Source organism: Callospermophilus lateralis, chromosome 10 (assembly GCF_048772815.1).
Source record: "Callospermophilus lateralis isolate mCalLat2 chromosome 10, mCalLat2.hap1, whole genome shotgun sequence".
NCBI lineage: Eukaryota > Metazoa > Chordata > Mammalia > Rodentia > Sciuridae > Callospermophilus > Callospermophilus lateralis.
The window spans coordinates 57,542,725-57,569,390 of NC_135314.1; the positions used below are offsets into that span (position 1 = coordinate 57,542,725).

Consider the following 26,666-nt stretch of genomic DNA (forward strand, 5'->3'; position numbering starts at 1 on the left):
TAAAATGTTGCATAAAACTTGTAAACAAAATGTAAATTCATATAAAAAATGAGAATCATAACACATGTATAGCAACTTTCATGTTACACATATTTTGCCACAATGAAAAAAATTTAATAAACACACTGGAAAGTGAAGTATTAAAGGTAAGTGTAGTGAGTCTTGGAGGATACTAGACAGGTATGAAGAACGAACAAATGTTACATGCAAAGTAGAGCTGAGCACCAAGGAGATCAGAAGAATACATTGTAATAAAACTTACAAAAGAACTTGTTAGATGAAGAAATATAAATCCTTACATGTACACAAAATTAATCAAGTTTAATGTTGATATGTAGGGCTTTCCAGAATTCACAGTTACGATGATCTTAGAGTCAAAATCCTACATCTTCTTCAAATTATTGACATATGTGGCAAATTAGTCTAAAGAAGAACATTGGGTCTTATATTTACAAGCTATGTTGAAAGTTTAATTCAAACTAATTTATTTAACACAAATTTATTGAGAACCTAATTCTATGAGAGCATACAACCTCTCATGGAGCCTATTGTTTATTAGGGAGACAATGTTTAAACAACAAAGGGAAAATTGTATCTATGTCAATATGAAGAAAGGAATATGAGGGCTATGAAGTATTAGGATATTTGACCAAGACTTCTTTTTAATGAGGAAGTGATTTCTAGGTTGAGATTCCTAAGATATTCGGAAAAAAAGATTGTTCCAGGTAAAGGGGAAAGAATATACAAAATTCTTCTTTAGATATAAGGGATTAAAATCAGGGAGTCTAGAATACACACTGAGGGAAATTAATTTCATGCCTATCACCATTTATAATAAAAATATATAGCCTGAAGACAATGTTCATCAATTTCAAGTCCACTGCCAACATAAGGGAGCTGAGAGCACCACTGTTCCAGAAATATCCTCTATTTGTTTCAAATGTCACAACATAATGTAAAAGAATACAAAGTAAAAGAAGACCCCAATCCTCTCTATCCCCAAAATCCCGCTTATCACATGTCATTTTCATTTAATCAGTTTTCTTCCAGTCCATAGACTAGCTGCCATCTGTCTGTTAACATTTTTTATAACAATTGCAAGTTTTTGTAACAATTGTTTTTGCTTATTAATGAGATGGCAGAAATGTGATCCATTTTATGTACTGAGTCTTCAAATGCTTCTATCCAAATATCAGTTGTTGTCTTAAAGATGTCTGAAAATATTCTCAGTTCTCTTTTGGTTTAGTTTTGATCATTTAACTAAATCATATTTCTGTAATTTTGGAAAAACAATTTTCACGTAAAGAAAACTAACCATCTAAAGAATACTAAAAAGTCAATTATCTAAAATGTACTTTCTTCAATTTAACTGTAATGAAGAGAATTTTAAAATAGTTCATGTTAATCTATATGTAAATAACTTACTTGCTTTGTGTCAGATCAACTACAATGAGATCTTTCTCCAGAAGTACGACGACAGCATAGGGTTCTTGAAATTCTACAAGTAAAAATTTTAAAATTTAAGTTTTCAGATTGCATTAATAAAAATCACCAAAATTTCATTTTCTTTAGTTCTTATACAAATAATAATTATTATTTAAATGATCTGAGAAGACCAAAATAAGAACCAAAATGGCAGAGCACTTTATAAAACTATGTTGTTTTTCTCAATTTTAATGTTAACATTACTTTGGAGAACAAGAAAAAATAAAACTTAATACTATGGAATTAAATACATCAGATAATTATGGAGTGGTGATAGTAATGAGTTATGTGAGGAGATGAGGTTATCACTTTCATTTACAAGTAATTATACTCTTTGTAACCTTAGTATTTTAGATCTGATATCATGCCTACATTAGATGTACTGAGGAAGTACTAATTCTGTTTCGATATGTTCCATATTCACCTCCCTATGAAAGTAACAGTACTTGTACTAAAGTTTACTTTCAATTTAATGTGACTTAACACAAATGCTGCCAACATAATGAAAATGAATGGAATTCAGAGTTAGGAGGACTGTGTTAAAGTATAATATAGGACAGTACATTCTTTTGCTGTCATTTGAACAAAAGAAGAGATAAGTGAGTGCATATATACATATATTATTTTGGGGAGAATAAATAAATAAATTGGTAACATCATTGTCTCAGGAAGGGCATTAAGAAACTTTTCATTATTTTTTGTTGTGTATTGTATGTTCTCTCTTCTGGTAGTTTGATGTATGAACTGTTTTAATGGTACAAACAGAGATTGCCTACTCTGTGCCCAGGAATATATATCTGGAAAAAGCAGAGAGTAGGAGAATAGTCTAATATGTTTAAGTTTCTAAAATCTAACCTCCCCTCCCTCCTTCCTTTCCTTTTCCCTTAAGAGCCAAAATAGCAGAGCACTTTATAAAACTATGTTGTTTTTCTCAATTTTCATATTAACATTACTTTGGAGAACAATAAAAAATTAAACTTAATACTATGGAATTAAATACATCAAGCAGCTACTGAGCCTATTCAGGTTTTTTTCCTTCTTCCAATATATTCCAGAAACTGTTTTATGAAAAATGGATATATGGGAAATAAGACTGTCAAGGTACTCTTTCTCATTTAGTTTACAGTACTCTTTCTCATGTAGTTGAATGTTTTCCAACCATGAATAAGTAAAGAAATAAGAAAATTTCTGGAAATTATGTGTGCTATGAAAAAAAAATAACAAGGACATAAAAATTATTTACATTTAGAGGAAGAGGGATACTAATGTAGTTAGAGTCAAGGAAGTCACTGCTTTTTTATAATAAAGGACTAAAGGAAAGCTATAGCAAAAGAATTATTCTCAATTTAAGGAAGAGGTATTTATAAACAAATTTTATGTTCATGATATTTGATTTTCAATAGTTAGAATACATATTATCTTTTTTCCATTTTATGCTATAAAACAGATACAAAGAAGTTAAGAGATTAACAACAAGGTTATGCAAGCAGTACATGATCAAGCTAAAACTTTAACTCAGGCCTTCTGACCCTGAATCCCATCTCATTTTCATCATATTAGCAGTTTTTACTGGCTATGTTGAAAATTATTAAATCCTAAATCCAACAATCACTTGGCAGGAGTTTTGTTCAAAGGATTCAAGTCTTGGAAGTGAAATTTAAATACTGGAATACATAATTTTCATAGTCCCTCCAGACCCAAGCAGCTATTGAGCCTATTCAGGTTTATGTTTAAACCCACATGTGTATAAGAGAAAAACTGTAAAACACAAAACAAAATCCTGAAAAAGAGCTGGCACTTGCTGGTATATAGTACAGAATGTCTATATACTGTTTGCTATTCAAATTGTTCTCAAACTGAAACTTTCTCTCTTTTTCCTTGTCTATAGAGTTGTTTTAAGTTTTTCAATCTTGTTTCAATGTTCTGTTTTTCAGTTTGAAGAACAGCAGGGTTCCATGTGACTAGTTATTATCACTTTGCCTTCTTTCCTTACTGGTTATAAAGTAAGGGCTATTAAAATAACTGAGACACTGATATGTATTAAAGTTATAAATAAATCATAATTTTAGGTGATTATATTTGTTTTAGTTTACTGTTGTTCCTTACAAATAACAAAAACTGGCAGCAGAGGTCTCAACTTTATAGAAGTACCTTATATGCTGTGATGACTAATGAACAAAAAAATTCTTTAGGAGTCAAAGTTAGGTTCAATTTTGTATCTACTATTTACTAAGAGTTTGAACTTGGGCAAATTAGTTAATTTCTTTGACTTCCAATTCATTTACCCATTGAAATGACACAATAATAACTAAAGGTTAGATGTACATGAAGATGTTTATTGGAAAGCCTGGCAACAGTAAGTGCCAGCTGCCAACTGTATTCTTCATCTATTGGATTGGTTTATTCCTGACTTTAACCCTAGCCTTCAACATAGTAAAAGTGTTAACAACTTGGTTTAACCTATGCACAATATTTGTCATTATGCAACTACAAAAAGATTGAAATCCTGAATTTATTCATATGAAATCATTAAAATTTTAAGTGAAAAAGTATGATATAGGATAGTGCATACAGCATACTGTCATTTGTTAAAAAAAAAAGAGAGAGAGAGAGATAATATGTAATTAAATGAGTACATAAATGCATAGATTGTTTTAGGGAGAATAAATAAGTAAATTAGTAACATCACTTGTCTCTTGAAGGGCAATGAGAAATTTTTCATTATGTATTACTGTGTATCATTAACCATTTTAATGTTTAAAAACATTTAAATAGTTAATAAGATACATTTATAATTCACTGGTAAAATTAAACTACTTCTAACCCCTAGCAAATGAAAAGTTCAATATTCATTACCAATTGTAAAACAGAGATTTATATATGTGTTTTAGAAGTAATAGGCATGATTGCAGTACATATATACTTTATTACATATCATTAGAACTTACCCTAACTTCTCTATTGCTGTCCAGAAATGTTATGTTTGTTCTTTGCAACAACACATTCTCAATTTTTATTACTGGCATATCTTCTTCCTCAAGCTATTAACAGAAAGTATTTTCCCAACTTCAGCTTTTGGTCCTTTACTCTTTTTGCTTTTTCTTCCTATATTTCTTTGTTATTCATTCTCATAAATCCACAGAACATTTATATTCTAATGATTTATGAATAAATATTGTTAAGACTTTTTCTGTCTTCTCAACTACTCCACTGACTCAGTCTTTCTCTTTTCAAAAACTACTATTGTGCATGAAACCACTAATCTTAAAACATGTGGTTATTGCTGGCTCATTTTTCAAGTCAGTCACTAATCCAGTTGTTCACAAAATTCAGGGGATTTTCCTCACTGAATTCTATAGGTAGTGTTTTAAACATACATTATTACAAAAGTCTCTCAGTTGGAATCTGTATTTAAGATTTCATTGTCTCTCTTCAAACCTACATACTGTTTTTGAGTAAATCTTACTAAAATTAATGCTTTCTTTCATTTTAGCATTTCCTCAAAATTCCTCATAGTTCCCTATTTCCAAAAATCTCTAAAATAGAATTTTTTTCTAAATTGATCTCACACAAGCAAACCTTACAATTTCTGAAATGATTATCAATATCCTTTATAAGGTCTACCTAAATCCTAGTTTTCTGTGATGCTTTCATGAATATTTCAGTCATCAAGTATTTATCAGCCTATTAATTCACACATTATATTCTGAATCATACAACTCAGCATTTAATTGGGGTCTTACATTTACTTCAACTCAGCAAGTCATAATTAGGTCACTCATCTGATCATATTTTAGGCAACATGACGTCAGAGACCCAGTTTCATATTTTATCTGTTTGTCTAACAAGTCTTTGTAGTAGTAAGTGCATAGATGCATTCAATAAATATTTGTTGATTGATTAACACAGGTAATTTCTTTCTAGTAATTCTGGACATAAACTGTACATTGATTGTTATTTATTCTACCTTTTAATTATGAAACTCAATAATTTAAAAGAAATTAATGCATTTAATAATTAAACACAACATGCATATCTTCATAGTTTAAAAAGTATATTCACTTGACCTTCCAAATGGGGACAATGTTATTATTCTCTTTCTATAAATGATAAATGAAATGTAAAATGTCTTGCTCAATATGACACAGCCAGTAAGTAGCATAACTAAACCATAAACCCAATATTCTGTCCTCAAGTTCAGTGCTCTTTCCCTATATTTATGTTCCCTCTTAAAAATGTAATAATGTATACATATATTATGTTCTTTCAATAATAAGCTCATATTTCATTTTTACATTTTCATATTTCTCATTTTTAGATATCATTAAAGTATTTTATCACTATTAGATTTAATTATACACTTTGCATGGATTTAAAATAGTTTCTTCATTTACAAAAAGCTTTTATTTATACTCAGCTTGATAAAAATATATATACATCCCTCCTTCTGAATATCCTCTAATCATTCTCAAAATTGAAATAAATCACTAACCACACATCAGCAATCCTATAGTAATCAGATGTGCTGCAGTTGCATCTGAAGCAAAGCCAGATGTGAAACAGATGCAGCACCACCATAGTTACAGATCACTGATATCGGGTAAGTGCTTTAACTTTGATTGACTTTGGGATGGGATGGGTGGAGCTGGTCTAGGAGAGACTATTAGGAGACCTCAGTTTCCCCAAGTGATTTTACCCTGGACCCCTATCGGACCCTCCCAGCTCAGCTTCCACCATCCTTATCAAAGTTTAAAGCACTTACCTGATATTAGAACCTGAAACGCCAGCACTGCTGCACTACATCTGTCTTACTTCCAGTTTGTCAAGTAGGTACAATTGCAGAACCTGCTCCAGCACCTGTAGCTCACAGTGTACCACAGTGGATATCTGCTGCCAAAACTGAAAATATTGAACCTTAATTTTGTTAGGAACTTCTCATTTCAAAATGATTTTTTCAATAATTATAGTTTCATTTTAGTTACTTACCATTTGGATAGGGTGTTTCACATAAAGTTAGAAATTCAACAATAGGATGATCCATTTCAAGTACTGTAATTGCTTTTCCATGCATGATGGTTAAACTTGGTCTTCTGCAAGCTTTGTCATAGGACAGCCCACCAGAGAATATTATGAATGGTTCACTACATAGGAAAAAAAGTTAATGAGACTGAGAAGTCCTTTAAAAAGACACAAAGTCAAAGGACCGAGCCTTTAAAGAATAGGCTCACATTTTCCCTTTTCTGCATATACACTCTAACCACTAGAATAACTAATGGATAAGCCTAAAGGTATTGGGAGTGGTGTTGAGGAAAACCAGTGAGGTTGGAGATAAGTGGAAGTGCTCACTGACTCTCAAAGGAACATCTTTTGGTTCCCAAATTCTTTATAACGACCCTCAGAATATTAAAGTTTTTATTAGACTATCCAGTAAATTAGTTGGAATCTGGAGCTCCAGATCCCTAAAAGATAAAATAAAGCAAACTAATACATAATGAAATGTGACATTAAAAAAATACAGGATGATAGAGGATGACAAGAAAATTCTGGATATGGAGTCTTTGTGGGGAAAAGTTTATAATTAAAAGATGGAGACAGATAACATGTAAAGGAAAAATAGTTTACCAAAGATAATTACGATCCCTTCTCAATTTTACTTATGGATAGCCAGCTACATCTATCTTGCTTAAGTAACTTAAAACTAATCTTTTAGTTTATTAGTTTTCTAGATACAATTAGATAATAGAATAGGATTGAGATGATTATTAACTATTATAGCTGCCTGAAAATTATGAAATAGCCTCACAATTTTTCACTTTCCTCTTAATTCAATTCCTATATATCTTCAGTATATATATTGGGGAAAAAATATATTGACCTGAGATATTTTCAAAATGTAAAAACGAAACGAAAAATATTCTTCCCCAAATAAGTTTATAAAAAGAACTGGACACTTTAACTGTATCAAATTCTTTGAGAATATGCTTTCCTAAATAATTCACTTCCGTCCTATCTGTTAAACTAGAAATTATGAGATTTTCTTTTTTTTTTTTTCCATTTTGTATGGTGCACAGTACCAAACATTTGCTAATCTTATGCTGGCTATATAGTAACAACAAAGACTTTTTAAAAGTTTATATCAAAACCTCTATAACAAATGCCTGTAGTAATTTTTCTTTAGAATGTTGTCTTAATATTTTAACACAAGCACATGAATAGTAAAGAAAAATGTTCTGACTTATTCTTTCCTCTGCATTGGTTTGAGTGATAGTCTTGCACCAGTGATTTGACATAGTAAATGACCATCTTACTAATGGTGATATTTAAAAGCATGGTTGCTCTCTTTTGACCTAGATATTTCCTTGTATCCTATAATACATTATAAACATTAACTATATATAATTTATTTACAGAAAAATAGCAAGCACAGGCATACAATGTGTCTTTCCCAATCTGTACAGTTAAAGAAGGAAGAATCATTTCAATAATTTATATTTATTTCACATTTCTCATAGTTGTCAATGAACTACAGTCAAATTTAGACTAAGAATCATTATGATTTCTTTTAGGCTGTGGATATTTGGATGATCTTTATTTCTTAACTAAATTAATGCATAGTCTAACATTTGTACAGCCTTCAGTAACCTAGAGGGTTTTTAGATTGCCTCTGTGTTGCTAAAATCACAAAGAGTCTGAGCTGTAAGTATGAAACACCTAATATAATCAATCTGTCTGTATTTTGATGTTATAGATTGTGGCCTATTTACCTGTGGCAACATCTCTCAGTACTCTTAACCTCGGTGATCCTCTGCTTTTTAGCCTCCTTGTGCTTTAAGCTTCAGGTCAGAGGTAATTTTCTTTTTATTTTTCTTTCTTTTTCTTGGTACCAAAGATGATTGAACCCAGAGATGCTTAATGACTGAGCCACATCCTCATCCTTTTTTATTTATTTTGAGACAGGAGGTCTCAATAAATAGCTTAAGACCTGGCTAAGTTGCTGAGGTTGGCCTTCAACCTTGATTCTCCTGCCTCAGACATCTGAGTAACTGTGATTACAGGCATGCACCACTGTACTCCAGAGAGGTAATTTTGTAATAAAGTAATAATCATGAAAAATAGATACAATGTACTAATATAGCCAAGTACGTGGGATAATAGTAATTATGATCAATATCATGATTATTCTATATTACAAATCCAAAGAATTAGTTCTACATATGGTTAGATTACCAATAACTAGAACAAATCTTTAAGAGTAATGCAATAATTCAAACAATGTGGAATACAATGACTCTAATAATGACAATAAATAATAGTAATTTCTACTTATAAAGAACCCACCATGTAACTTTAACAAACTTAGGACATTATATGCCTTATGCATGATTTCATGTAATCCTCACAAGCATCATAGTGAAAAAAGTACTGCTGGTGAGGATAATGGTTCAAGAGTTAATAAAAAATTCCAAGACCATTGATGTGCAAAAATTCTTTCTACCTACACTTGAGTAGGTGGCGTGAACTGTACTGCCACTATAAAGAAGCCGTGCCTTTCTTCATATTTCTAATCAGATGGTCATTGTCAGCAGGAGTAGCAAATGAGGTTTCATAAAGTAGGAGAAAAAGGCAATTAAAATAACTCAGAAGTGACCAGCTCACTAAATGAGGACTGAGGGGTCTATTTTCATATATTCTGCCTGGTTCTTATAAGTACCGCTAGGTTAATAGCTCTGTATCTTTTTGGTGTTTGCACTATATAACGCTTTCAATGCCTTTTGATTTTATTGTGTTTTTGGCTTTTTTTCGTATGTATATATTAAAATATTTTCACTTTCAAAAAAAAAAATTCCAAGGCCACACAGATGCCTTACTCCAAAAGCCAGATCTTAATCAGTATTTTATACTGCTTTTATTTAAATTCCTAAATCCTAAAGTACCTTCTCTTCATTTTCATCCTTCTCTCCTTTTGTCTGGAATCAAATTGTTATCCTTTAAGTCCTATTTCTGACAGCTTCTTTCCCAAGAATTTCCCTGATCTCTGTCTCACAGTTCTCCTCCCCACTATCCTCAAGGCTTTGATGTTAGATACCCTTTTTCTGTGTTCCCAGAGCAAGTTTCTATAAATTACCTTACATGTTTTTTTAAAAACTACTAGTTTATGGCCTTGCTTCTGCTACTAACACATAACAAATTCAAAAGCAGCCAGTAATTTCATTTTAGTACAAAACAAAGCACACAGTGCACAGAATATAATAACTTAATACTGTTATTTTAGCTGAATTAAAATGAATCTTATTAAATACTTCATATAGAAATATTTTTAAAAGGGCCTCTAAGCAACAAAATAGATGTCATTAAGTCCCTGGATCATATACTTCATCATGGAAAACTGTCAGATATTCACATAAACCTCATTTTACAAGTCTGGCTTTTGTTTTTACAGGTTTTAAAAAATCTGAAATTAAGAATAATTAATATCAAGAATCAATAAATGGGATGGATTCAAACTAAAAAGTTTCTTTTCAGCAAAAGAAACAATCAGTGAGGTGAATAGAGAGCCTACTAATTGGGAACAAATTCTTACCACACTCATGTCAGAGCACTAATCTCTAGAATATATAAAGAAATCAAAAATCTTAAAAAAAAACAAATAACCCAATCAATAAATGGGCCAAGGACATGAAGAGACACTTCTCAGAAGATGATATACAATCAATCAACAAATATATGAAAAAAATGTTCAACATTTCTAGCAATTACAGAAATGCAAATCAAAACTACTCTAAGATTTCATCTCACTCCAGTCAGAATGGCAGCTATTATGAAGACAAACAACAATATGTGTTGGAGAGGATGTGGGGAAAAAGGTACACTGATACATTGCTGGTGGGACTGCAAATTGGTGCAGCCAATATGGAAAGCAGTATGGAGATTCCTTGGAAAACCACCATTGACCCAGCTATCCCTCTCCTCAGTCTATACCCAAAGGACTTAAAAACAGCATAGTACAGGGATACAGCCACATCAATGTTTATAACAGCACAATTCACAATAGCTAAACTGTGGAACCAACTTAGATATCCTTCAGTAGATGAATGGATAAAGAAAATGTGGTATATATACACAATGGAATATTATTCAGCTTAAAAGAGAATAAAATCATGCATGTGCAGGTAAATGGATGGAGCTGGAGAATATAATACTAAGTGAAATTAGACAATCCCCCCAAACAAAATTCTAAATACTTTCTCTCATTTAAGGATGCTGATTCATAATATGCTGTGGGGGAGGGGGATGAGAGGATTAAATGAACTCTACATAGGGCAAAGGGGAAAAGGGGAAGGAAGGAAGGGGGCATAAGAGTAGGAAAGAGAGTGAAATGCAATGGTCATTGTTACCAAAGTACATGTATGAAGACACGAAGGATGTGTCTCTACTTTGTGTACAACTAGAGATATGAAAAATTGTGCTCTATGTGTGTAATATGAATTGTAATGCATTCGGTTATCATATATAACAAATTAAAATTTAAAAAATTTTAAAAAATGAACACAATATCTTTATTTATTTTATTTATTTTTATGTGGTGCTGAGGATTGAACCCAGTGCCTTACATGTGCAAGGCAAGTGCTCTACCACTGAGCTATAACCCTAGCCCTATAAGTTTAGCTTTTAAGGCTCTTAGTCTATAGAAAATCAAAGACCAAATACTAGTAGATAATAAGTTTGAAATTATATGAAGTTCTCATGGTACAATACTGAAGGGGAAAATAATTTAAAAACAAATACATGAAAAAGAAAAAACAAAACTACAAGGTGTTGGGAATAAATAATAGTCTCCTACACTTCAATACCCTTGAAGTATAGCACTATATAACAAGTGGTGTAAATAACAGTGAACATGAAAACACAAGTTTAAATAATAATTACTGTATTGAGAAGAGAAGAATCCCAAGATGGCAGGTTAGTGGCACCTACTACTCACCTATGTCTCCATGAAAAAATAATTAAAACAAATAGAATGTAGCTTCTCATAGAGATGGGGATCATGGGATAATAATGCAATTCAATATAAGAAAGACAGATCTGAAGAAACTGATAGATGTTGGATTATGGAATAAAGAGTGAAACAAAAGGGCCAGTACCAACCATGGAAACATGGTAGAGGGAGTTGTGCACCTTTTGGGTGGCAGTAGAGGAGAAAGAGGGAAAGTCTCACTGGTACAAGAATCTGCACCCAGCAGAAATACAGGCTAACCAATTAATATTCCTAAGATTTACATAGTGAAATGACTCTAGAGAAGTTCTCTCCATTTCTCTGCCTGTACATATGCTCTAACTGATAACCATCTTAAGAAGGGCTATATTGAGGTTATTTCCTTGGGAATGATCATGTAGGAGAACAGAAGGCACTTTCCTTTGGAATTCAGTGGGTCATTGAAGAAATCTGGGAAATTTACAAATTCCTAGAATCAAATGAAAATAGAAATACAACATACCAGATCCTGTGGAATACAGTATAAGCAGCACTAAGGAAAGTTTACATATATTAATATCTACAAGAGAGAGAGAGAGAGAGAGAGAGAGAGAGAGAGAAAGAGAAAGAGAGAGAGAGAGAGAGAGGCGCGCACGTGCAGGTGAGAGTGAGAGCACGCTCAAGGAAATAAGCTATTTGTACAGCCAAGGTCATAGAAAAACAAAACATATTAAACCCCAAACCAGTAAAATGAAAGAAATAATAAAGACCAGTGACTAAAAGAACAATAGAAATTATCAATAAAACATAGAATTGATTCTTTGAAAAGATAAGCAAAATTTACACACCCTTACCTAAACTAACCAAAAGAAAGAGAAGACCCAAACAAGTAAAATTAGTGATGAAACAGAAGAAAATACAATTGATACCAATGAAATTAATTTGGATCACTAGGGAATATTTTGAAAATTTATATGATAATAAACTAGACAATGTAGAAGAAATGAACAAATTCCTGGACATACATGACCTACCAAGAATCAGGAAGATATAAAAAACCTATATTGATTGATAACAAGTAAACAGATTGAAATAGCAATAGAAAGTAAAGCCCATGATTTGATGGACACAATGTTGAATTGTATTAGACTTTTATGAAAGAACCAACAACAAGGTTCCTCAAACTATTCATGAAATATAAAAGGAAGGAACCCTTCCAGATTCAAGCCAATCTTACTGTGCTACCAAAACATGACAATGACACGACAAAAAAAAAAAAAAAAAGAGAGAGACTAATATCATTAATGAAAGAAAATGTAAAAATCCTTAATAAAATACTATACATTGAATTAAACAGTATGAAATACACAATTAAATACACTATGATTCATTCCAGGGTTGCAAGGATGGCCCACAATATATAAATCAACAAATTTAATACAGCATATGAAGATAATCATGGATAAAAATTGTGTTGTCAAAATAGATGCAAAAAAGGCCAAAACTCTACATTCCTTCATAACAAAAGCCTTGAACACATTAAGTTCAGAAGGAGCATATCTCAACATAATGAAGACTATGCACAATAAACCCATAGAAAATATCATGCTGAATGTGTAAAAACTTAAAGCATTTCCTCTAAATTCAGGAACAAGACAAGGGTGTCCACTCTCACCAATGTTATTCAATATAGTAGTAGTAATTTTAGCCAAAGAAATTAGGATACAGAAAGAAATAAAGCCAAAGAAACATGAAAGGGGGAAGTAAAATTATCCTTGATAGCTGATGATATGATTCTATACTTAGAAAATCCTAAAGATTTCATCAAAAGAAGAACTGATATACAAATTCAGTACAGTATCAAGATATAAAAATCAACAAATAGAAATCAGTATCTTTTCTATACATGAATAATAAACCGAGAAAGAAATCAGAAGAGCAATCCCATTCAAAATAACCTCAAAACTAAAAATACCTAGATATAAATAGACCTAATGAAGGAAGTGGAATATATTTACAATTAAAACTATGAAACACTAAAGAAAGAAATTAAAGACCCTAGAAGATGGACAGACTTCCATATTCATGATTTCAAGAATTAAAATTATTAAAATGGTCATATTACCAAAAGTAAGATAAATTCAATGCAATCTGAATCAAAATACCAGTGACATGCTTCACAGAACTAGAAAAAAAATTCTAAAATTCACACAGACGCACAAAAGACCCTAAGTAGCCAAAGCAATCGTGAGCAAACCCAGGAATGCTTCAGGCATCACAATAGTAGATTTCAAACTATATTAAAGAGCCAAAGGAACAAAAACAGCATGGTATTATTATAAAACAGATGCCCAGACCAATGGAATAAAATAGGGGACACAGAAATAAATTAAAACATCTACAGACAATTGTTTCTAGACAGGGGTGTCAAAAACATACATTGGAAAATGGACAACCTCTTAAATTATGGTACTGGAAAAACAGGATATCCAAATGCAGAGTGTTTGATGTCTGACCCATCTCTCTCACCCTGTACAAAAATTTATTCAAAATGCATCAAAGGTCTTCATTTAAGAATTGAAAATACTAGAAGAAAAGGGGAAACATTTCAATACAGTGCATGTGACAATTTCCTGAATAGGACTCCAGGAGCTCAGGAAATAAAAGCAAGAACTGACAAATAGAATTGCATCAAATTAAAAAGTTTCTGCACAGCAAAGTAAACAGTCAACAGAGTAAAGAGAAAACCCACATAAAGGGAGAAAATCTTTTCTCAGTTATTCATCTGACAGAGGTTTAATATTCAGAGTACATAAAACGCTCAAAAAAATTCAACAACAAAGGAGAAGTAATCCAATAAAAAATGGGCAAATGACTTAAATAGACATTTCTCAAAAGAAGTTCAAATGGCCAATAAATATATGAAAAATGCTCAATATGTTTAAGCATCAGGGATATGCAAATCAACACAACACCTAGATTTCATGAAATCAGCCAGATTATTATATATAAAAAAATAAATGCTGGCAAGGATGTGGGGATAAAGGAACATTTTATATATACTGTTGGTGGGAATGTAAATTAGCACACACACTGTGGAAAACTATATAGAGAATTTCCTTAAAAAATAAAGAAAAAAGAAACATCACTTGATCCATCTATACTATTTCTTGGTTTTTACTCAAAGGAAATAAAGTGAGTATCCCTTTATTACAGAACACTAAAGGGATACCTGTACACCCATTTTGATTGTGGTACAGTTCACAATACCAAAATTATGGAATTAGCCTAGGTACCTATCAACAGATGAAGGCATTACAGAATACTATATATAGATACACAACGAAATATTACTCAGCTATAAATAATAATGAAATCATGACATTACCAGGAAAATGGATGGAAGGAGGACATCATGTTAAGCAAAATAATCCAGACACAGAATGATGAGTATCCCAGGTTTTCTCTCAATAAAAAATATTGTATATACATACACATAATACACAGATATATGTATGTGTACATGTGTATATATATGTATTTATATCTGCATATGTATGTATATATTCACATATATATGAATGACTTGGAAGTATAAGAGGGACTATTAGAGAAAGAAGACAAAAGGATGGGGGAGAGGAGTAAGAGAAAGGAAAGGTGGACACAACCAAAACACCATATATGCATTTATGAAAAAGTCAAAGTGAAACTCACAAATCTGTACAATAAATGTTAATAATAAAAAGAAAAAATAGAAGAGAAGAACAGTTTCAATGTATTTTATGTCATCTGCAATGATTAAATTTGGAATGTTTTAATACCTCAGTAAGGAATGGTATTAAACTGCAGTTATTTTTATACAGACTATCATTAGATTAGTCTAAAAAATATGGATGCATATTCAAAGTAACTTCTTCACATAATTATCTCAATAGATTCAGAAAAAGCACTTGACAAAAGTACAGCACCCATTCATGTTAAAACAACAGAAAAACTAGTGAGAGAAGGAAATTATCTTAACATTGTAAAGGCTACATATGACAAACCGAAGATTATTCTGAGAGGAGAAAAAAATGAAAACATTTCTTCTAAAAACAGGAATAACACAAGAATGCCAATTTTTAACACTGCTATTCAACAGAGTCCTTGAAACTCTAGCCAGAGCAATTAGTCAAGAGAAGGAAATTAAAGGAATATGAATAGGAAAAACTCAAACTACCTCTGTTTGCTGATGACATGATCCTATATTTAGGAGACTCAAAAAATTCCATTAGAGGACATCTAGACCTTTAAATGAATTCAGTAAAGTAGCAGAATACAAAGTCAACACCCATAAATCAATCATGTTCCTATGCTCCAATGATGAATCTGGCGAAAAAGAAATAAGGAAAACTATCCCATTCACAATATCGTCAAAAACTACAATATTTGGAAACAATCTAACAAAAGAGGTGAAGGACCTCTACAATGAAAATTACAGAACACTAAAGAAAGAAATTGAATAATAACTTAGAAGATGAAAAGACCTCCAATGTTCTTAGATAGACAGAATTAATATTGTCAAAATGGCTATATTACCAAAAGCACTGTACAGATTCAATGCAATTTCCATCAAAATTCCAATAATGGTCTTCATAGAAATAAGAAGAGAAGTCATGAAATTCATTTTGAAAAATAAGAGGCCCAGAATAGTCAAAGCAATCCTTGTAGAGAAAAGCAAGGCATCACAATATGGGTCTTCAAGTTATACTACAGTGAGATGGTACCAAAAACAACATGGTACTGGCACCAAAACAGTCATGAAGACCAATGGAATAGAAAAGAAGACACAGAGAAAACCCCGTATAAGTACAGTTATCTCATATGACACAAATGTGCCAAAAACATATGTTAAAGAAATGATAACCTCTTTATCAAATGGTGCTGGGAAAACTGGAAATACATATGTATTAGAATGCAATTGAACCCCTCTCTCTTACCTTGCACAAAATTCACCTCAAAGTGCATCAAAAACCTAGAAATTATACCAGAAACCTGGCACCTGGTAGAAGAAAATGTAGGCCCAATATACCAACATGTTGGCTTAGGAACTGACTTCCTTAACAAGACTCCTAAAGATTAAGAAGCAAAATTAAAAGTCAATAAATGGGATGGCATCAAATTAAAAAGCTTCTTTACAGCAATGGAAACAATCAAGCGCATGGAGAGACAGCCTACAAAATGGGGGTATATCTTTGCTACTTACTCCTCAGATAGGGCATTAAAATCCAGAATATACAAAGAGCTCAGAAATCTAACACCAAGAAAAACAAATAACCCAATCAATAAATGGGCAAAGAAACTAAACAGTCACTTTTCAAAAGAACAAATACAAATGTTCAACAAATATGTGAAAAAAAATGTTTAACGTCTCTAGCAATTAGAGAAATGCAAATTAAAACCACACTGAGATTCCATCTCACTCTGGTCAGAATGGCAATTATCAAGAATAAAAGTAACAATAAGTGTGGTGAGGATGTGAGGGGATGCATTGCTAATGGGACTGCAAATTGGTGCAACCACTATGGAAAGCAGTATGGAGATTCCTCAGAAAACTTGGAATGCAATCACCATTTGACCCATTATCCCACTCCTCAATATATATACAAAGGACTTAAAATCAGCTTACTACAGTGATGTAGCCCAACAATGTTTATAGCACTCAATTCACAATAACTAAGCTAGATGCCCTTCAACAGATGAATGGATAGAGAAAATGTGGTATATACACACACTGGAATATTACTCAGCCATAAAGAAGACTGAATTTACAGCATTTACCAGTAAATGGATGAACTGGAGACTATCATGCTAAGTGAAATAAGCCAATCCCCCAAAATTAAGGTTGAATGTTCACTCTGATATGTGGATGCTAACACACAATAAGAAGGGTATTGGAGTGGGTTAGACAAAGGTGAATGAAGTGAAAAGAGGGAGAATAGGAATAGCAAAGACAGTAGAATGAATCAGACATGACTTTCCTATGTTCATACATGAATGCACAACCAGTGTAATTCCATATCATGTATGACCACCAAATGGGAATTTATTCTCCATATATGTATGTCAAAATATACTCTACTGTCATGTATATATAAAAAGAACAACCTCAAAAAGAATACTAGTAACAATACATGTTGGCAAGAATGTGGGGAAAGGGTACACTCATACATTGTTGGTGGGACTGCACATTAATATAACCACTCTGGGAAAGCGGTATGGAGATTTCTCAACAAATTAGGAATGGAACCACCATATGATCCAGCTATCTCACTCTCTGGTATATATTCAAAGGAATTAAAGTCAGCATACTACAGTGATGCAGCCACATCAATGTTTATAGCAGCATAATTCATAATGGCTAGTGCCCTTCAATAGATTGGGGTATATATACACAATGGAGTATTACTCAGATTTTTAACTTTTTATGACTTTATGGTATTTGTTGGTAAATTGATGGAACTGGAGACCATCATGCTAAGTGAAATAGCAAGTGGAATAGCAATCCCTGAAAGTTAAAGGCAAAAGGTAATCCAAAAAGAAGAGAAGTAGAGAAGTAAAATTTGAGGATTATATAAAGGGGAATGAAAGAAAGGGAGGAGGGATGGAATAGAAAACGTCAGTGGAATGAATCTGACCTAACCTTCCTATGTACATATATGAATATACCACATGAATTTTATGTCTACAAGACACTAATTTAAGAAAAAAAAAAGTAAATGAGAGAAAGATCAGTAGAGTCTAGAGGGAAGGGAACAGGGTGTGAGGAAGGGAAGGGAAGGGGAAGTACTGGGAACTGAATTAGAACAAATTAAATTCTATGGTTTTATAATTATGTTATGGAATATTCTACTGTCATTTTCATATATAACTAAAACAAACTAATAAAAAATTTAAAAATAAAGTAATTGCTGTAAAAATCATGATTTTATACTATTAATACTTGAAAATAGGTATAAAAACACTAAATACATTTATGATGCTATAAGAATTCTAATGTGATCAGATATCCAATATAAAGTATGATTATCTAATTTACAGTTAAGATAGTGTTTAAGAAAAGTTAATTATGGTAGTATTTGGTAAGAATACTGTCACTATTGACTATTTCAACTAAACGAAAAACTGCTGAAGTATAGGATATAGCTGCTATAAATATAAAATCAAATTTTGTTAAATATTATTCTTTTATCTTCTACATCTTAAAATTTGATACTTGTTAATTATGGCAATACTCATAACTATCCTTCCCAGTCTATATAATCTTTCCAAATTCAAAATCCTAAAGTTCAGAGGTCTGGTTATATTTACTTTTGTAAACAATATCAGTATGTGTATAGCTTCTGATTATAAATATTGTTAATTGCAATTTTCATGAAAAAGTCCTCAATTATTAAAATTAATGTATATAATTATCATAAATATTCATAATTTTTAAATAACTAGTACTTATTATGATTAATAATAATGATAATCATAGATATGCCTTCTAAACCACATCATTTTTATTAATGAAAAGGATTTAGCTCATTACTATATATGTAATTATGTATAACTTTAAATAATACATTGACATAAAAGGTTATCTGCATTTCTTTTCTCTGTTCTTTATATATATTTCCATATTCCTCAAAGCAAAAATGAATACCTGTTTCTGCAGGTCTTGTATTCTACTTTAAGAATTGGTTTACAAGATTCAGATTTTCTTCCTTCTCTTTGACTTTTTCCTAAGGAACAAAAAAGAATCTTATTAAACGTAATATAAACTTTATTCAACCATAAGAATTTTAAAATTTTACTTAATGGCATATAAAGAAAAGTGAATGATATATAACTGCATGTTCATCATAATTCAATAAAGAAGTCTATATAGCCTAATATTTCTATTAAACTTGTAAATAACTTTTAGATTGTAACAATTGACTTCTACAAAATCAACAGTTATTTATAAAGCTATCCAACTATTGTTACTTTATAAAATTCTACAGATATAAAACTAGTTTCTTATCAAGTTATTTTAATTTACCATGCTTGAATATTACATAAGTAAGTTTAGAACTGAAGATACAAACACATGTACTTATCCAAAAAATGAAATGTCTTACTATGAAAATGTACTCTGGGCCCAATATTCTATTTCTTTTTATTTTATTTTACTTTTTTTATTGGTGGCTCAAGACAATATAATGATCTTGACATATCATACATTTGATTCAAATGGGGTATGAATTCTTATTTTTCCACATGTACAGATTGCAGGATCACATTGGTTATACAGCCACATTTATACATACAGCAATACTAGTGTCTATTGTATTCTATTTCTAATATAAGCAAACATTCTATTTCTAATATAAGCAAACTCCCTTCATATAGTAAAAGATTTTCACTGTAAAGTATATGATAGATATTCAAAATCATCCCATTTCCATCAAATTCATGTAAAGAAAAGTCTACTAGATAATAAATGTAGAAGACATATTTCATAATTTCAAAATATATAAATGATGTATTTTATTTATACAAAACAAAAATAATAGTTTCTTATATGGAAATAATTATGTCATTTAGACTATGAATCAAAATAAAAGCAGCATATGCATACAACATACTCATCTTTCTAGTTATTCTCTTGATTTAATTTATGCCTCATTTTGAGAAATTTGACATATTTTTTGGAATGCTAAATTTGCTTTTTATTTTCAATAATTGCCCTGATTTATTCTTGTATTACATTATTTATTGACATAACTCTTATACAGAAAGACACAACTCTTATACAGAAACTCTTATACATGCATGTATATTTAGATTTTCAGTATAGATTAAGAATGGCACAGACAAATCCAAGTGGAAAGCCAAGATAATTTATTCAACTAATTTAAGAGGCAAAGAATCAGCATGCAACAAGCCATTCTTTTCCCCATGGCAAGTTTTCTGAAATTTTCTTTTTTTTTTAATCCTTGTATCCCATGTCAACTATAACAAGCAACCAATAATATAAAACTGAACATGACTATTCACTGTGTTAAAAAAAGGTAAGTATCTGTATTATACATAAAATGTAATTGCAGACATTGTATGTAGATCATGAAATTTTATAAGGTGATAGATTTTGGCCAGAGACTTACTCTGAACAGTGGTCTTAAGAACAAATGGTTGGCAGATTACTGGTTTTGATAATGAAATAGGAATGGAGAAGGACCCATTCCCCAGCTTGTATATTTGTTTTCATCCACTACTTCTCTAAATTACTAAGTCATTAATTGAACAAAACGGGATATCTGCAGTTGTTTATAAATGTACACCAAATATTGTTTTTCAATCAAAATGCATCAGTATCATAAACTAATTTCAATAGTAAAGATTAATTACATAAATATTTAATTGGTATATTACTTCAATTTCCAACTCCAATAATGTAGTTTGGGTAAGGTTTCCTGCTTTGATTATATTCATTGCTAGTAATTAAAACATGCTTAAGTGTCATATTGCATAAAATAACATTAACCACAATTCTACCTGTTGGCATACCTTATGCTGAGTATTAAATAATAGTAGAGATAACTAAACTCTCAACTGCTTAGAATACATAGATTAAACAAAATAAGTATTAAAATTATAATATTAGGTATCAGAAGCAAATGGGTGATAAGAAAGTATAATAGAAGTTGAAATCAAAACTCCAGCTTTATGAATAGTAAGTTTTGCTAGATTAAACGATTAGTCTTGAGGGACTAGTGTAAACAATGCCAAAGAAATACAAAAGAGCCAATTAGTGGCAATCTATACAACTGAACCTCAATATAGAAAATGAAGAGTTTTCGCTTTCAAATTGGGAGTGATGTGTGTAAAGTAATGTTTCAGAATATAAATATGACTTCATTTAACAGAGAAAATTGAGATTTTCAGTGACTGATGCTAGAAATACAAGAAGATGATTATTGTAACATCTTAGATAAAGAATGAAAGACTGTCTTAGAATATCATTAGTCACACCAACATATGTATAATGGTAGTACCAAAAAGTGAGGAAAGAAAGGAACAGAAAATCATTTTTAAAATAATGGCTAAAGGAGATCCAACATGGCGGCTGGCGCAGAGAGATCAAGTCTCTGATCTCTCCAGCTGCTCGGGCATAGGGAGTCGTAAACTGTCTAAATGATGTTTGCTCAGGATCGCTAGGCAATGCTGAGCTGACGTGGATTTGGGGCAAACAGTTTGGGCCTCTCAGAACACACACCGAGCCCAGATCGGCTGCATTCAAGCTCCGATTTGCCTGCATCTTGTGACTCAGCACCAACTATCCCGCTGAAATAACTGGTCAGCCCCTCTGAATTTACAGAGGTAAAACCAACCGAGCCTTCATAGGCAGTGGCCACAGGACTGAAACGGGGCTTGGGAGAGACAATCAGGACCCACCCATTGCATTGGTCACCCAGAAAAGGGAACTAACGGTCACCATTTGCATGGGATACCACCAGGGCAGAGAACTGACGTCACTCGGAGGAGGAGATAACTTCATTGAAATCAGCGGCGACAGGTGTGTAATCCCCTAGCCATCACTCTCCACACAGCGGGGAAACCTTAAGGGCCCCTCCCAGCTCTCCCGTGAGCGCGATAGCCAGACCCAGGGAATCAGGAGTGGTGCGGGACTTGCGGCCGGGACTCCCTGCAGCGCGGGACTCCCGGCTACCGCTCCCACCAGTGCTGACAACTGAGGTCTCTTGCACCAGCTACCGGGGGCGTGGCTACCGGAGTGCAAGCAAATTCGCTGGGGGTTCTCAGCCCCAAGCTCTACAAACTTAGGGTCTGAGGGAGGCAAACAGGGAGAGTGTGCCCAGGCGTTCATGAAAACAGGGCTCCCAGGAGCAGCAGACCTGGCGTGCAGCCAGTCTTGTGGTGAGCCTCACAGGTGAGCGGGGCCTGGCTTGAGGAAACACAAGAGAAGGCCCTAGGCACTCAGGATTGGAGACCCACTCAGTCTGGGAGGAAGAGCTGCTGCACAGTGATTGGTTCCCACCTACTGAGAGGAGAAGCTTGGCCCAGTGGGCACAGCTCCACCTACTGGAAGAGAAGTTAATCGAACTCTATGACTGCATTTATTATTATTATTATTTGTTTTTTAATTTGGTTTTTTTTTCTCTTTCATTTTCATTTTTTTGTTGTTGTTGTTCTTTAACCTTTTTTATGTTATTAATTTTTTAATTTATTTTATTATTATTATTATTTTAAATTTCAATTTTCTTTTTTTATTATTATTTAAAAAAATTTTTTTTCTTTCTTTCTTTATTTTCTATTTTTTTCTTTTATCTTTTCATTTCTTTTCAATTTTCTTATTCCCCCTTCCTTGAATTCTACCTGCCTACTCTCATTCTCTTTAGTGACTTCTTCCCTTCCCTTCTAATATCTTTCCTCCCAAGCATCAAATAAATTTATAAGAGTAAACAGTAACTCAGCAGTCACACAGAACAAGAAGAAACATGAGCAGCATAAAAAAGCAAGGAAGAAAAGGAGTACAAACAATGAAGGACAGCCTAAATATTCAGGAGGAACTAGAGTCATCAGAAAAATGGTCATATAAAGAACTCAAGGAATACCTTAGACAGATGGAATGGAACCTTAAAGAGGATACGAGACAGCAAATCCAAACAGTGAAAGAACACATTGAAAATGAATTACATAAACAGATAAAAGAAGAAGTTCAGCATCTTTATCAGGAGATAGAGATTATAAAAAAAAATCAAACAATAATTCTAGAAATGAAGGAAACGATAAACCAAATTAAAAACTCAATTGAGAGTATCACTAACAGAGTGGAGCAAGTAGAAGCCAGAACATCAGATAATGAAGACAAAATATATCATCTTGAAGAGTCTAGCCAACTCAGAAAGGCTGGTAAAAAATCATGAGAAAAAATCCAAGAAATAAGGGATAACATAAAAAAACCAAAAAAAAAAAAGTCATCGGGATAGAGGAAGGTACAGAGATTCAAACCAAGGGAATGAGTAACCTACTGAAGGAAATAATTACAGAAAACTTTCCAGAAATAAAAAAGGAAACTGATATACAAATTGTAGATGCATACAGGACACCGAGCACACAAAATCACAGCAGACCAACGCCAAGACACATTGTTATGAAGATATCCAATGTACAGAACAAAGAGAAAATACTAAAAGCTACAAGAGAAAGGAGGCAGATTACATTCAGGGGTAAACCAATAAGGTTAACAACAGATTTTTCATCAAAAATAATGGCTAAAAACTTCCTAAATTTGATGGAAAAATATTATTTATAAAGTGAAGAAACTCAATGATTTTTTTCTTTTTATGGCTGAATAACTGTTATGGTTTAAATATTAGGTGTTCCCCAAAAGCTCACATGTGGGACAATGCAAGAAAGTTGAGAGGTGAAATGATTGAGTTATGAAAGGTTTAACACATAATGCACAAATCTTCTAATAGGGATTAACTGGATGGTAACTCTAAGAAAGCTGGGTGTGGCTGGAGTAAGCCAGTCAGTCACTGGGGGCGTGACTTGGGGGTATAGTTTGTGGTGAAGGGAATCTCTCTCTGCTGTCTGGTATGAAGTCCTGAGTCACTTTTTTCCATTACTATTTTCTTCCATGATATTTTGCCTATTTTCTGCCTAGAACAATGGAGCCAACTGTCTATGGACTGAGACCTCTGAAACTTTGTGAGCATCCAAATAAACTTTTCTTTCTTTAATTATTCTTGACAGGTCTTTTGGTCACAACAGTGAGAAAGATGACTAAAACAATAATATTCCATTGTGTACATACACCGTATTTTCTTTATTCATTCACTCATGGATTGACACTTGGATTGATTCCATGTCTTCATTATTGTCAATAGTACTACAAGAAACATGGGAGTACAGGTATCTCTTTGATAGATTGATTTCATTTCCTTTGAATATACACTCAGAAGCTAGATAACTGCATCACATGGTAGACCTATTTTGGGGTTTCTGAGGAATCTATACACTGATCACCACAATGGCTATACTAATTTATATTTCTACTAGTAGTAGATAAGAGTTCCTCTTTTGCTACATTTTCTCTAACGAGTTATTTTTTGCTTTTTTTTTTTTTGGTAATAGCTAGTAATGTTGAACTTTTTGTGTGTGTACTTATAACCAAGCTATTTTTTTATTCCTTCTTTTGCAAAATATCAATTCAGATAATTTGCCCATTTTTTTAAAAAAATTAATTTGTTACCTGTTGTTGCATTTTTTGAGTTCTGTATGTATTCTAGGTATTAATCTCCTGTTATATTAATAGTTTGTAAGTATTTTCTCCCATTCTGTAGGTTGTCTCTTCACTCCGTTGATTATTTGGTTTGCCACACAATAGCTTCTTAATTTGATGTAATACCATTTGTCTATTTTTGCTTTTGTTGCCTTCACTTTTGGGGTATTATTTTAAAAATCATTGCCTATATTAATGTAATTTTGTAGTTTCAGTTCTTATAGTTAGATATTTGATGCCATGTGAGTTGAGTTTTGCATATGATGAGAGAGGGAGGTCAAATTTCATTCTTCTGCATATGGATATCCCATTTCTCCAGCACCATTCATCGATGAGGCTGTCCTTTCTCCATTATGTTTTTGTTTTTTTGTTTTGCACCTTTGCCTGGAATCAGTTGACCGCAGATATTTGGATTTATTTCCAAGATTTCTATATTCCATTCCACAGATCAATGTTTTAGTTTTTGGCCAGTACTATGCCGCTTTGGTTACTTTAGCTCCATAATATGTCTTGAGATCAGATGTTGCAAGGCCTCTAGCTGGCTGTTCCTTTTATTCAACATTACTTTAGTTATTTGGAGTTTTTGTGCTTTCATATAAATTTTAGAATTGTTTTTTCTATTTCTGAGAAACATATTATTAGTATTTTGATAGGAATGTTATTTAATCTGTAAATCACTTTGAGTTGTATGGACTTTTTTTTTAAGTTGTTGATAGACCTTTACTTATTTATTTATATGTGATGCTGAGAATCTAACCCACTGCCTCACACATACAAGGCAAGTGCACTACTGCTGAGCCATAGCCACAGCCCTGTATGGACATTTTTAACATTAATTAATTAATTAATTTTTGCAATCTATGAACATGGGAGGTCATTACATTTTGTGTGTTTCTTCTATTTATTCCTTTTTTTGGTCATTTTAATTGTAGAGGTCATTCATTTTCTTGGTTAAGTTTTTTGTAGGTATTATATGGTTTTTAAAAATAGCTATCATGAATGAAAATGCTTTCTTTAAAAAGTTTAAGAACATTCAGTATTCTACTCATTTTGGTAAGAATTGTAACTCTCCAAACTACCTATAATTGACTATTACTCCTTATTTGAATAATTTGCCTATTTTCAAATTTATTCTTGCTACATATTAGCTCATCTCATTTAAAAAAAATCACTATAATTTTCCCTGGGAAAAAATTGAATTTGTGGGTAACTAACATCTTTATAATATTCAACATATATATTCACATATAGAGTATGCTTTTCATTTACTCAAGATTTGCAGTTTATGTTCCTTAGTAGAAATAATACTTTATACTTACTTTAAGGTTTACCCCCATATATTTTTATGTGTGCTATTATTTAAAACTGTTTTATAATTCTGTAGAGCAAGGAAAATGATTAAGAGTGTGAAGAGAAAACATACATAATGGGAGAAACTCTTTGCCAGCTACTGCTCCGACAGAGGATAAATATCCTCAATATAGAAAGAACTCAAACAGATTAACACCAAAACAACAACAACAAAACCAAATAACCCAATCCATAAATGTGCAAAAGAACAAAACAAAATCTTCTCAAAACAAGAAACACAAATAGCCAATAAATATATGAAAAAAATGTTCAATATCTCTAGCTATCAGGGAAATGAAAATCAAAACTGCACTAGATCTCATCTCACTCCAGTCAGAATGACAAATTATCAAGAATACAAACAATGATAAATGCTGGTGAGGATGTAGAGGGGAAGGTAACATTGTCCATTGTTGGTGGCACTGCAGATTACTACAGGTACTCCGGAAAGCACTATGGAACTCTCTTAAAAAAAGGAAATGTGTCCACCTACAACTAAAAAATATTTAAAAAAAAAAAAACAGAAATAGAACCACCACATGGCTC

The 26,666-nt window shown here is 32.2% G+C and overlaps 1 protein-coding gene across 4 annotated transcripts in view; it reads right to left on the minus strand.

The window, feature by feature from the left end:
- Stxbp5l (syntaxin binding protein 5L) overlaps positions 1 to 26,666 on the minus strand; it is a 326,234-nt gene that overhangs the window by 154,345 nt on the left and 145,223 nt on the right. For all 4 annotated transcript variants that reach the window (XM_076867719.2, XM_076867717.2, XM_076867718.2 and 1 more), the window contains exons 9-11: positions 19,146 to 19,224; positions 6,472 to 6,626; positions 1,426 to 1,498 (exon numbers count right to left, since the gene is read on the minus strand). In XM_076867719.2, coding sequence (XP_076723834.2) covers positions 1,426 to 1,498; positions 6,472 to 6,626; positions 19,146 to 19,224 — 307 coding nt within the window. The remainder of the gene's footprint in view (positions 1 to 1,425; positions 1,499 to 6,471; positions 6,627 to 19,145; positions 19,225 to 26,666) is intronic.